This window comes from Penaeus japonicus, unplaced genomic scaffold (genome assembly GCF_977035675.1).
Source record: "Penaeus japonicus unplaced genomic scaffold, GWHDUDI00000001_assembly GWHDUDI00000026, whole genome shotgun sequence".
Lineage (NCBI taxonomy): Eukaryota > Metazoa > Arthropoda > Malacostraca > Decapoda > Penaeidae > Penaeus > Penaeus japonicus.
In genome coordinates, this window is record NW_028234428.1 from 25937166 (window position 1) to 25952165 (window position 15000).

Genomic DNA, 15000 nt, shown 5'->3' on the forward strand with positions numbered 1-15000 from the left:
CTCTTTCCAATTCCATCTTCTTAAGGAGAAACCAGAGGAATTTGGCTATTATTATTTTTGAAGCTCCGAGGTGAGACCCATTGGAGGGGTTATGTAGGGGTATTTTTAGGTAGGGTTAAGGGGTACGTCGTAAACCTGTTGCCTTACTCATGCTCTGGGTATGTCCATATTATTAGCTGTTACCGATGATAGCTTATGAGTAACCGTTACTTATGTTTCGGAAGGGATGAGGTATTTTACTAGGCTGTTCTCACGCTGTATATGTTTTTGTTTTGGTTTGTGTTTCTGGATGTTTTTCGTTTTTCGTTTTTTTGCACTTTTTTTTAGTCTCTCTTTTCTTTTTCTTTCTTTCTCTTTCTCTCTCGGTCTGTCTATATCTATCTATCTATCTATCTACCTATCTATCTATCTTTTTCTCTCTCTTGTGTCTCTCTCTCTTTCTCTCTCTTGTGTCTCTCTTGTCTCTCTCTTGTCTTGCTCTCTCTCTCTCTCTCTCTCTCTCTCTCTCTCTCTCTCTCTCTCTCTCTCTCTCTCTCTCTCTCTCTCTCTCTCTCTCTCTCTCTCTCTCTCTCTCTCACACACTCTCTCTCTCTCTCTCTCTCGCTCTCTCTGTTATTGAAAAAGCATTCCCTGCTTCCGCTTCTTGGGTTTGAAAACTGTATAGTAACAGAAAACGGGAAATGTGTTGCATTTAGCTAGGTGTAACTAATATAATTTAAGACAAACTTTAGAAATTATTTAAGTTTGAAAGTACGACAAAAGGTGTATATTTACGACATTTCCTCTATCATTCATTGTTTTTCCAGACATCAACATTTTTTTTTACCCCCATAATCAATACATTCATTCTTCAGGTACTTCAGAGAGATAGAGAGATAAGAGGATAACATTTTATTCATGTCCGTTCACTGTTAGGTTAGTGTTTATCTGTGTGTTCATTGGGAAAACTTCTCATGTGAGAGAGTGTTTGGCCGCTCTGTAATTTCGTTAAGTATTTTCATACTTGTATAGTGATTATTGTGAGTTGCTGTGGGCAAAGTCAGTAGGTAGGTATGGTGTTGTGTCTGCTATTGTATATGTGTTAGTTTTGATTTTTTTTTTTTTTTTTATTGTGATTCGTGGTTTTACCGTTGTTATTAGTATAATTTGTTGTTATTATGGTTATTCTAGTAATAGTATTGCTCTTGTTATTGTTATCATTATTATTTTCATTATTTTCATTACCGTCATTATTGCGATTGGTATCATTATCATAACTGTACTGTGGGTGTTGGTATCATCCTTACTGCAAATATTACAGTAATATTATCACTGCTTCAAGCACCATTGATATCACCAATATCAATGATGTTACTCATGTGATTATTTCCATGATTAATATTAATCATACCTACTCCATAAGATATAATTAAAGTATTTTTTTTTTTCCATTTTTTACCCCCGCATTTTTGTCGATAATGAGCGTGGGTGAGAAAAGGTAAACATTTAACGCCAGTTCCCTGAAGACTTCTTGACAACTTGTGTACGTTATACATCATCATTATGTCGAGTTGCCTTGTAATTATTTTGAGATTATTTTTTATAACCAATGTGGGCTTTTTTTTGCATGTTTATCTATTTGATTCAGGTGATTTGATTTGATTTTGATGATGTAGAATTCCGAAGTTTGGAGCTCGTAGGGAAAAAAAGACGAAAGGTATTTTTTTGGGGGGTTGTACTTAAATGGAAGAATAATTGTTGATGTGGAATCACGGCAAAATGTAAACAACATGGCGTCTTGTTATATTGAGAATATGGACAGGAAGGTCAGTATATTCCCTTACCCTCCTCGCATGGCTTGTCTTGTCTAAGACACAGCGTAGGAAAGGCGGTGTTCAGTGTTCTAACTTGCTGTGTTCAGTGTTTGTTTTTTTTCTGTTTGTTCTGTTTCGTTTTAAGAGGAAATTGATATTTCGAACAGATCTTCCGTAGCTGCGTGTATATTTAACGAGAAATCATGGGAAAGAATACGATACGGAGTGACCGCCTCATGAGCTTGAATTTAGGAATTTTACGACGAATGAGAACGATGTAGTTAATTTAATTGGTTACAGTTAATACCAGTAATCATTAAGGGTGAATACATTCCAAATAAAGGGAAGAAATCGTGATGCGGCTTGGTCAGGACAAGAGAGTTGTACACCCGAAGAAGCTTATCTTGACAGATTAGATGACAGCAGGAGTGTCGCGTCAGATCACATTGAGTCATGCAGATGTGCCATGCTGATATGAAAGTTACTCAGCAATGACAACGTTGCTTAAGTCATGCGAAGTTGTAGCAGACAGTATATATCTATATTTATCTATCTATATATATATGTATAGATAGATATAGATATATTTATGTGAATTAATGATAAAGGAAACTATGATTATAACTTCATTACCAAACCAATCACGTATATCCATGATGGCAATTACATATCGAATAAATTGTCCTGGAAAGAAAAAAAATGTGTGATGAACAAAATTGGTTTATGAAATTGGTGAACTGTGCGATATCCAGCTTCAATTATTTTAGGATAAATGTGCATTTTGTTTCGACTCCCTCCGTGGTTTGGTTGACAGATCCAGTTCCCCTTTTGGTTCTCTTTCCTTCTCATTTTCTTTTCTTTTTTTTACCCTTTTTCTTTGTCTTCTTCTCTTTCTTTCTCTCTGTCTTTTTCTTTTTCTCTTTCCTTCCTCTTCTTTCTGTTTTTCTTTCTTCTTTTCATCTTTTTTTAACGCCTTCTTTTTCTTTTTTATTGTTAAATCTATCCTTCTTTTCTTATTATTTTTTATCCTTCTAGCCATTCCTCTTTCTTCTAGTTTTTCACTTTCTTCATATCCGTCTGGATTAAATTTTAGCCAATGTTTATTATCCAAATGAAAACTTTGAATCCCGGAAGTGAAAAGAAGTTTAGACTCAAAAAACAAAAGCAAAAAAAACAAAACAAAATGACGTTGTTTACATCTTTTGTCTGGAGTAGAATTTAGTAGAAAACCACAAGCGATGCTAACTATTTTCGCCAAAACAAAAAGTGAAAAAAAGACAGAATTTAAAATCAAAGAAGAAAAAAGAAAGAGAGAGAGAGAAAGACTATGTTTACACCTAGCATCTCGCATCCATAAATACATTAAGTACTACGAAGACGCACATCGCAACAGCCACCAAGATCGAATTCTAACCACTATTCTATCTGATCGTCGCGCTTAAACCCGGCGGAATGTGACACTTTCTTGACCCTTAAAATGCGGAGGAAATGCCCGGCTGGCCTGGGTGGTAAAATCTGCGTTTCCCTGAAATTAGAAAATCCTTGGCCAAGACCTTGCGTCGTCTCGGCAGTGGATGAGGAAGTACAGAGGGCTTGCGGAGTTGCTCAGTGTCTGTGTGAGTGCATGTGGGTGTGACATACACGCAAAGTCATCTACCGAATGCTGCATACACATACATAAACACACACGCACGCACAAACCAGCGCGTGTAGACAAACACGGGAGAGAGAGAGAGAGAGAGAGAGAGAGAGAGAGAGAGAGAGAGACTGACTGACTGACTGACTGACAGACAAGCGGCTACATCTCAAAGGGGTGAAGTAAGAACGGTCTGAATGAAATGCAGTAAGCCAAACGGCTTTCATGATATTTCCAAAAGGCATTGAAATCCACAACGAAAGGAAACTGATGCACTGCTATGATATCACCTTTGGATTTTTACAAGTTGCCCATACTAGTATACGTCGAATATGTTATGATACGTCCCTCCGACTCGTCAAATATAACAATCTTTTATAACAATATTGGGACATATCGTCGAGATAATCAACAATAATAAATAAAAATATTTTCGGTAGTTCTTACTCAGTGACCGATCAGTCACCATTTATCAATTGTAACAATAACTAATTACCGGTAATTAAGCGAACTCAGGCAGACATGCTTGCATACAATCATCTGCCACGTGCGCCAAGTCTATTGAAATTTGATTCCTTAAAAATAGGGCAAACTAATATAAAATCCAGGAGGTCCAAGTCTCCATTAGGTAGGGACATGTATGTAGGTTAGGTTGGCTTAAGGAAAAATGGGTAAGTTAGGTTAGGTATTCGAGGTAGGAACGTGGTTATCCTGGTGTTTTTATGTGTTTTGAAGGAATTTGATTTGTCACTTTTGTTGGAAATGAGTTTTTTTCTCATATAGGCCTCTCCAGGTGGTGGATCATACCTCGAGAAAGGCTCATTTGCCACAAAAGTGATTGTTGCATTCATTCGAATCGCATCGAAAACCACCAGAAAAAAATAAAACATTTAAAAAAAAGTATGGGCAACTTCTTGATATTTACTAGCCTATGGTTTCCACTTCCCCTTCAAAAAAATCTCAATTTGCAAAATATGTATTTTTTATCTTTAGAAAATTATACCTGTTGTTTCAAGCACTTAAAATGACACTAAAATGATAACTTCGGCAGTGTAAGTATGTGTGTGTGTGTGTGTGTATTTCATTGCAATGACTCAACCTACAGGCTAGCAGTATTACCAGTTGCATTCCTTCTTCACGTTCCTTCAACCGTTCTGGTAACACTGCCTTCACCACCGCTCTGGAATGCGTTTGTGGCCACACTGTCTGGTATTCCCCATTAGCTAAAAAAAAGAAAAAAAGAAAAAAAAAAGACAGTCTTTGTAATTACTCCCTCCTCCTCCCTCGCCCCCTCCCCCCTTACCCATTCCCCAGCAATCGCTATGATATGCAATATATTGAGTTCACTGACCTAAAAAAATTGGACTGAGGCTAGTTCAGCCCAAGGTCACACACGTGCGCGGGTTTATGTGTTGCTGTTGATCGGCTCACTGCTCTTACTCCCCGCCACAACTCTCGCTCTTTCTTCTTCTTTGTGTTTTGCCCCGCTCTCACTAGCTTTCTGTCTCTCTCCTTTTATCACTGTCGCTGATTCTACCTGTCCTTCTATATATTTCTCTCTCTCTCTTGCTCATTCCTTCTCTCTCTCTCTCTCTCTTGCTCATTCCTTCTCTCTCTCTCTCTCTCTCTCTCTCTCTCTCTCTTGCTCATTCCTTCTCTGTGTGTGTGTGTGTGTGTGTGTGTGTGTGTATGTATGTATGCATGTATTTATGTTGTTTTCTCACTGAGTGGCTTACTTTTCCCGTTTTTTGTTTTCTTTTTTTATATCAATAATTATGGTCAGCAAAAGAAATTGGGCACGAAGGGCCGGAGCCCCGCAGGCTCGGCTCACAACGTTATTTGCTTGATATATATATATATGTATATATATATATATATATATTTACATATACATATATATGAATATACATATGCATAAACATATACATATACATATATACAAATACATACATGCATACATGCATACATACATACATATATACATATATACATATATACATACATACATACGTACATACATACATGCATACATACATACATTCTTACATATATACATACATAAATACTCGCATACACGTATACATACATACATATAAACACACACAAACATGTGTATGTGTGAATATGTGTGTGTGCATATCTGCTAGTTGCATTTCCAAGCAAGAATGTGCATAACGAGACAAGACCAAAAGTGCAGCCAATATATCACACCCAGTGGGTTTCCCCGAATAGGACATAATCTCTTCGAATTTCTGCAAGTTGCAATTTGATCAGTGACCAACAGTCAGCCGGCTCATCAAGGTACACCACTCCTTGGCGACTGCTCTCCCCCCTCCCCCTCCCTCCCTCTTCAGCCCTCTCACCTTACCCCTCCCCGTCTCAGCCCCTCCCTCACCCCTCTCCCCCTCTTCCCACACCCAGCCCACCTATGACGTCATCACCCACAGGTGCTGTTGCCCAGGCTCATTGCATAACGCCGTCCCGTTGCTGTTGTGAGACTCTACCTTATAAGGGCGTGAGGCAGCCTATGTGGTTTCTGTTTTTTTTTTTGCACATAGGTAGTGGTTGTTTTCTACAAATTTCTGATTTCTATTCTCTCTCTCTCTCTCTCACTTTCTATCACTCTCTTTCTCTCTCTCTCTCTCTCTCTCTCTCTCTCTCTCTCTCTCTCTCTCTCTCTCTCTCTCTCTCTCGTCTCTCTCTCTCTCTCTCTCTCTCTCTCTCTCTCTCTCTCTCTCTCTCTCTCTCTCTCTCTCTCTCTTCTCTCTCTCTCTCTCTCTCTCTCTCTCTCTCTCTCTCTCTCTCTCTCTCTCTCTCTCTCTCTCTCTCTCTCTCTCTCTCTCTCTCTCTCTCTCTCTCACTCTCTCTCTCTCTCTCTACTCTATTGGCGTGTCCCACCCATCGTTCTTTTTTTCTACCTCTCTTTCTCTCCTCTATTTTCTCTCTCTTACTCTATCTCCCTCTCTTTCTTTCACCTTCTTACTATTTCTCTCCTTCCATTTCTCACCCTCTCTCTCCCATTCTCTCTCACCCTTTCTCTAATCACTTTCACCCTCTCTCTCCTGTTCTCTTCTCCTTCTGTTCTTCCCTTCGTCTCTCCATCTCTTCCATTTTCTGTTCCACGTCATCTTCATTCTCCTCATTCTCCATTCTTCTCCAATCATATTATAATCCGAATTATCCTTAATTACATCCTGATTATTCTGCCCATTCTTTTATAATAATTATATCAGAGCAAAATCCTCACCATATCCTATTCAATAAGAATCCTAATTTTCCATTTCCCTTCCATTATTTTTTTCTTCTTCTACCTCCCTCCTCCTCCGTCCCTCCTCCCCTCCCCCTCCACCCCCCCCCTTCCCTCCCCCCACAGCTATCAATATCACGGCAGCCATCACTTCCCCCCCCCACCCCCTTCTCACACTACCAGTCCACCCCCTCCCCCTCCCCCACCCCCCACCCCCTCGTGCCATATGACAGGTCGAGGTGTTCCCTCCAGAGACGAGTTAACGGCGAACCGATACACGCACACACAAGCGCATGTTACCCTCTCTCTCACCGTTCGTCATGCATTTCTCATGCACGCCGGAAGAGATAAGACAAGACTGTCGAGCGGCCATGTGGTCTTGGTCATGGGAGAAATGGGGGGAGGGGGGAGCGGGGGTGAAAGTTCAACCATCTGGCCGATGTGAAAGAAGGGGTAGGCGGGGTGTGAGGGGCTAGGAAGGGGAAGGGAGGGAGGGAAGGAGGGGGGGAGCGAGAGAAAGAGAAAGGAGGGGGGAGGGAGGGAGAGTGAGAAAGAGAGAGAGAGAAAGAAAGAGAGAAAGGCGGGGGGAAGGATAGAGAGATAAAGTAATAGAGAGGGGTAGACGGATAGAAAGAGAAAGGGGGAGGGAGAGAAAGAGAGAGAGAGAGAGAATGATCTTTTTTGGATTGTATGCAGAAAGGGAAACAAGCGTGTGTAGCAGAGACAGAACGGCAATCGTAAGAAAGACGAAAAGTTCAGTAAAATTATGAAACGAATAAGTCACTATCAGACAAGTGCATGATAAGGTTTCTCGTGCAATATGAAGTTTGAACAGCAAACGAAAATGCATTAGAGGTAATCGCATACATGCACACGTACAGAGAGACAGAGTGATTCAATGAGAGGAAAGGAGAGAGAGACAGAGACGGAGAGAGAGAGAGAGAGAGACAGACAGAGAGAGAAAGAGAGAGAGAGACAGAGAGAGAAAGAGAGAGAGAGAGAGAGATCCCTGGGGGTCAGCGGCACAAGGTCGAGGCGCCCCATCCTCGCATGGCCGCCTCCCCGCTGTCGAGCCGGGATCCCTCTGTGGGAACGCAGTCTGTGGTGGGAGGAGGTATCAGTAAAGGCCGTGGCTGCTGACTGGAACCGTCCAGGTGTTTGGAGGACTTACCTTGGTGTTGAGAAGGCGCTGTGTGAGTCTGTGTGTGTGCGCCGTGCAGGTGGTTGCAAGCTATATGAGGCAGTGTTTAAAGTTGAGTGCTTAGAGACAAGCTCAGATAATTTGGTGGAGTGCGCACGTATAAGCTTCTGTCGTCTGTTATGGAATTACGTGTTTGTATCTGTTGGTGTTCGTGTGTAACGAAACGAAAGCCTTACCTGAAAAAGTGAACGACAGATGTATATCGGCGATATTATCTTTCATTCTTACCCAGAGCTAGAGTCCGACCAAAGGCACTATCACAGCGCTGGAGTACGATATAAAAGCAACTTGAGGTGAAAAAAGAAAAGAAAAGGAGAAAGTTGCTTCTTGAGAGAGATAAAAAAGTAACAGAGGAGACACTGTTCTGTTATTATAGCACGTATAGGAACCAGGTGTGGCTGTGTGAACAATCTTCGAACCGCGTGTTGCGTCTTCGCTGTGAGTCGACTCCACTCTTGAGACTTGTGAAGTGGTAGCGGAATCGCAAGAGGTCAGGATGAGTAAGATGATGCTGTCACCCCGAAGACAATCTGACCTCGTAGCTGCAGAGGCGGCGCAAGCACAGGTTAGCACAGGTCACGAGATCCTGGCAAGATCTCAGGCGAACCATTGTTTTCTCTACTGTTCGCTTTGCATGGTGGCGAATGCAAGTTCAAGGACACGAGTCAGTATGTAATCATTCCTCAACGGACTTGTATCACCATGCAAAGAAATCAATTCATCACGTTATCACCACAGCCAGTTCATGAGATCGACCTATAATTATCGCAGGTGAATGATGTCAACAATGGTAGACATCGCCTGGTGATCATAGACTTCGATTCGCATGACTGGCCTTCTTCTGTAACATTCTCTTTATTGATACTGAGATCACGATTCCTGTTGTTATAATAACGCTAACTTATCACGAGGAATTCTGAGTTTTGCTTCCCAAAGTGAATGTGTTCTGTGCCTCTTCTAGTTCTTCTTTCCCTTCGAATTATTGTTGTTTATCTTTTCCTTCGTGCATGCATTCGTCCATTGCTAATATCTCATGCTATGAACACATAGAGATACAGAAACGGAGAATGCATAAGAGAGAGAGAGAGAGAGAGAGAGAGAGAGAGAGAGAGAGAGAGAAAGAGAGAGTAAGAAAGAAACAAAAAGAAAACGAAAGAGATGGAGTAAGAAATAAAGAGAAAAAAAGAGAAAAAAACAAAACGAGAGAGAAAGAGACATGGAGCGAGAGAAAAACAAACCTAAATAAGTGACCAAAGCAAACGTCGGACCTCGCTCTCCAGCCTTCGTCTCAATCACTGCCTCGGGCGATCGGATCACACACGCTCTGCTTCTGATACGGACACTCGGTGGATAAGGGTTATTTTCCTTTCCTTTTAACGTCTTTGATAGCCTTTCGGGGTGGGGTAGTGACTGTCTTGCAGTTATGGTTTTGATTGTTGTTATTGTTATTGTTGTTGTTGTTTTTCGTTGTTCATGTTGTTTGCAATATATTCATTATTGTTATTATTGTTGTTGTTGTTGTTGATGTTGTTAATGTTAACAGTATTGTTAGCTGTGTTGCTGTTCTTATTATTGTTATCATTGTCATAATTTTTTATGTTCTTGTTCTAGTTGATCATAATCATTTCCATCATTATTATTGTTATTATTATTATTATTATTATTATTATTATTGTTAGTATTAATATCATCACTATTATTATCCTTAGTCTTATCATTATCATTATCATCATTATCATTACTATCACTATTACTGCTATCGTTACTATCAGTATTAGTAGTAGTATCATAATCATTATCATCATCATCATAATTATCCTTATTATCGTAATGATGATAATTACTATTATTGCTATTGTCATTAATTTTATATTATTATTATTATTATTATTATTATTATTATTATTATTATTATTATTATTATTATTATTATTATTATTATTATTATTATCATTATTATTATTATTATTATTATTATTATTATTATTATCATTATTATTATTATTATTATTATTATTATTATTATTATTATTATTATTATTATTATTATTATTATTATTATTATTATTATTATTATTATTATTATTATTATTATTATTATTATTATTATTATTATTATTATTATTATTATTATTATTATTATTATTATTATTATTATTATTATTATTATTATTATTATTATTATTATTATTATTATTATTATTATTATTATTATTATTATTATTATTATTATTATTATTATTATTATTATTATTATTATTATTATTATTATTATTATTATTATTATTATTATTATTATTATTATTATTATTATTATTATTATTATTATTATTATTATTATTATTATTATTATTATTATTATTATTATTATTATTATTATTATTATTATTATTATTATTATTATTATTATTATTATTATTATTATTATTATTATTATTATTATTATTATTATTATTATTATTATTATTATTATTATTATTATTATTATTATTATTATTATTATTATTATTATTATTATTATTATTATTATTATTATTATTATTATTATTATTATTATTATTATTATTATTATTATTATTATTATTATTATTATTATTATTATTATTATTATTATTATTATTATTATTATTATTATTATTATTATTATTATTATTATTATTATTATTATTATTATTATTATTATTATTATTATTATTATTATTATTATTATTATTATTATTATTATTATTATTATTATTATTATTATTATTATTATTATTATTATTATTATTATTATTATTATTCAGACAGACAAATAGAGAGTATGATAGAGAGAGAGAGAGAGAGAGAGAGAGAGAGAGAGAGAGAGAGAGAGAGTAGAGAGATGAATACAGAGGGAGTGAGACAAAAATAGAAAATTAAATAATCGATCTGAAATTACTTTTGGACCTCACAAAGAATCCAGCAAGCTTTCATTTTAGTATTAACATTTTTTTGTCCTTCAAGAAATGTATTTACCAAATCATAACTACTCGCTCTGGCTTCTCCTTCTCACGTGATGTGGTTTAGACTTATGCCCCTTAAGGTCTTGCAACAAACAAATGTCCTTTGCATAACCACGTACTCGTTTCACAACAGCATTTCTGTCAGGCGTGAGTCATACAGAGTGTCATTTCCCCCCTGCCGCCCGCCTTCACACCTTTCCCTCCACCTTGCCCTTCCACCCTCACTCCACCCCCTTGCTCTTCCACCCTCACTCCACCCCCTTGCCCTTCCACCCTCACTCCACCCCCTTGCCCTTCCACCCTCACTCCACCCCCTTGCCCTTCCACCCTCACTCCACCCCTGCTCTTTTCTACTCCATCTATTCAACGTGCCTTCCTCTTTCCCTACCCCTTCCACCCTGTTCTTCTACTCCTCCTCTACCCTATTTCTATCTCTCTGCCCTTCCAGTTTCACCCGTGCTCTCCCTCTCCCCTCATGTTCCTTGCTTTCTAGCTCCCCACCCCCTTCCTTCTACCCTCCCCCACCTTCCCGTCTACTCTCCATTTCCCCCTATACCTTCCCTCCCACCCTCTCCCTTCCCTCCCACCATCGCCCCTTTCCTCCCACCCTCCCCTCACCCCTTCCCTCCCACCATCGCCCCTTTCCTCCCACCCTCCCCTTACCCCTTCCCTCCCCTTACCCCTTCCCTCCCTCCCTCCCTCCCTCCCCCTTGCCTCCCGTCTTGGGTTGTGACCTCACATAAAACGTGGTTAGTCAGGTGACGTGACTCTGCATGCCATTCATAGGATTTAGGATTTCTTCGGATCGTGACGTCACCTATACATACATAGACGAATACATGTAAACTTATGTATACTCATGTACGTGAATGCATTCTTAGAAAAAAAACGCTCTTATGCGTATATCCCTTACATGCCTATAGTTCATTTTTATAAGAGTTCCTTTATTTGCTTGGGCATTTGTTCAATCATTCATGCATTCCTGGCGTAAGATGCAGATGTTGAAGTAGTCCGGACATGCATGCATACCTTCACAGAATAATAAAAACAGAGGATGGGATTAGATTAATTAGATTAGTTAGGATAAAGAAATCAAACACTCGACACGAAATGCATTTCTTGAATGTAATTAATTCATAGTTTGACTCACCCCATGCCCACCCCCACCCCCACCCCACACAGGGATCAAATTAATTCATTCGAAGGAAAATAAATGAACACAAAATACGTTCATTGACGGTAAATTATTCATCAATTCACCCCCTCCCCTTTCCCCCTCTCCCCTCCGGCTTTCCTCCACCCTCCCCCTCCCCTCCCTACTTCCTCTCCCCCTCCACCCCCCCTCCTCCCTCCTCCCACATGTCTCACGTCACCGCCAGACCTCGACATGCGGTGCCATGTTTCGCAACCGGTTCGGTAGATCACGTGACGTCATGAGTCGGGATTGTCGGGGTGGGTGGGTGGATGAGGTGGAAGTGAAGTGGAAGTGAGGTTTGGTTTAAGGGTGTTCAGGTTGGTTAGGAAAGTGGGGGGGGGGGTGATAATAGTAATGATAAAATTGACATTGAGAATAATGATAATAATGGTAATAAAAAATGATAATGATAATATTCTTAAGAATACCAATGGTAAAAATAATGATGATAATAATAATAATGATAATGATAACAATAATAATGATAATGATAATGACATAGTAATAGTAATAACAATAATGGGGTTTCGCGCGCGTGCGTGCGAGAGTGCGTGTTTGTGTGTGTGTGTGTGTGTGTGTGTGTGTGTGGTGTGTGTGTGTGTGTGTGTGACTTTCATTAATCATATTCTGGAACGGTGATGAGGATTATGATAAGAAAAACAATAATAACAGCAACAACGATGATGAGAATAATTATAAATAGTAATGGAGTAAAAAGTATTACCAATACTTACAATAGTGTTGATAATCATAAGATAAAAATGATAATAATAGTGACAATGATAATAATGATAAGAATAATAATGATGGTAGAATTATGATAATAACAATGACAGTGGTAATGATAATAAAGGTGATAATATTTATATAGTATAATAAAGATAACGATAATAGCAATAACGATAATGATAGCACAAATAATTGATCCTTGATTACCGCAATACAAAGGATACAAATTACATCTATACACAATAAAATCAAAATATTCACCTTCCAATCCTTTTTCTCACAAATACCTAAAACATAAACATTTCAAACTCTCGGAGAAAGCAAGCAAGAAAGTCAAAATAAAGGCTTAAAGTAGGTCCACTTAGATTGTTGTTAAGAGCACGTGTCGCTGTCAGGGAGATGGAGGACGAAATCGGAGTGACTGAAGATGGCGGTGTTTTGGTGGCGGCTCTGATTTTCGGAGTGTTCCTTTTCGGAGTGTTTTTCTTTCCTTTTTGTTTTGTTTTTGTTTTTTCGTATCTGGTTATCATCCTTCTAGTATTTTCACTTCTTTTTTCTTGGTCTTTTTTGTGTTCTCCATCTTCATCTCCTTCTTCTTCTTCTCCCCCTCCTATCCTCCTCCTCATCCACCTCCTCCTCCTCCCCTTCCCCATCTTCATCTCCTTCTCCTCCCCCTCCTCCTCCTACTACTACTACTACTACTACTACTACTCTTCCTTCCTCCTTCTTCTTTTCTTCCTCTTTCTTCTTTATTTTTTTCCATATCCATTGCTTCCATGTTTTTTCTCCCTCAGCCCTTACTCCGTCTTCTCCTACTCTTTCATATTCCCTCTTCTTGACCTCCTCTTTGTTATTATATTTATTCCTCCTTTTTTCTGCTTCCATTCTGATTATTTCTCCGCCCTTCCTCCGGTCATCTCATCTTCCTTTTCCCTCATCCCGTCACCCTTCTTCTCATATGAACATTTCTTCCATCTTCTTTCTCATTTCTTTCGTCTCCTCCTTCTCAGTGCCTTCGTTCTTTTTCCCTTTCTCATTTCTTACTTCCTCTCTTCTTCCTCTTCACACCCCGTCCTCTATTTTTCTCCGACTCTCTCATCTCCATGCATGATAACACTCCATAACAGGGACCTTATCAGGCCTCGTCATGCACAACAACACGAACATAAAAAAACAGACACAGTACCATGCGAACCCAGATGAAAGGAATCACAGCCACACTAAACAGGAGCAACAACCCGTGACGTTTCGAGTAAGACCAAACTCCACATCAGGTAATAAAACCAAAATAGAGTTTTTTTTTCTTTTTCTTTTTTTTGTTTTTTTTTTGCGCGTGTTCTGAACGTCTGATAAGGAGTCTCGTGTGGTTCGAAACGTTGTGGTTTGTTGTTCTTCTTTTTCTTAGGCTTATTTGATGTTCATTAGGCTTTTTTGAAACGTCTTAGTCGAAGGCATTGAGATGTGGTTTTGATGTGGATTTGAAATATTTGGCCACTCAAGCACCTGGGAGGATATTTATTTATTCATCGATAACTTTTAATTTTATAATTCATTGAGAGAGGGATGGATAGATAGGTAGATAGATATAGATAGATGAATAGAAAGAGAGATGGAAAGAGAGGGAAGGGTGGGGGGAGAAATAGAAAGAAAATTCAGTGCTTTATTTTCACGTTCCCTAGTGAATTTGACTTTGACTTAACTATGCTTGGGCGAAATATCGTAATGCATTTTGTCTTATATAGGTTTTGTTTATCACTAGGTCGTTTGAAAAAAGTAAGAGAAAAAAAGATTATATATATATACATTTATATATATATATATATATATATATATATATATATATATATATATATATATATATATACATTTATATATATATATATATATATATATATATATATATACAATTTGAATAAACACAGAGGCTAGAGTTGTTTTAACGTTCTTATGTATGCAGTTCATGTACAGATAAAAGCTGTATGAAATTCTTTGATCTAACTTATTACCACATATTTTTGCCACATATTTTTTTATCACATATATACACATACCTAACTAGCGACAAATGCACACAAACACGCACTCAAACCTTCCGTTTAGTTGGACCATATCCCGAACTCCCAATGGCAATAACTAAACACCATAACACTCAGACCTTATTTATGTGGATGCCATTTGTTTCGACTTAAATCACTCAGCAACATGCTTTAAACAT

The 15000-nt window shown here is 37.9% G+C and overlaps 1 protein-coding gene across 5 annotated transcripts in view; it reads left to right on the forward strand.

Moving 5' to 3' along the window:
* Positions 1-15000, forward strand: part of Lmpt (four and a half LIM domains protein limpet) — a 264428-nt gene that overhangs the window by 71898 nt on the left and 177530 nt on the right. Inside the window, exons 1-2 of one of the 5 annotated variants that reach the window (XM_086552202.1) lie at positions 1854-1901; positions 8110-8442. The exons of 3 other annotated variants lie outside the window; for them this stretch is intronic. In XM_086552202.1, coding sequence (XP_086408328.1) covers positions 8374-8442 — 69 coding nt within the window. In that variant the 5' untranslated portion in view covers positions 1854-1901; positions 8110-8373. Of the gene's footprint in view, positions 1-923; positions 987-1853; positions 1902-8109; positions 8443-15000 lie in introns of those variants that run through there. One more of the 5 variants, XM_086552204.1, reaches the window with a different exon arrangement.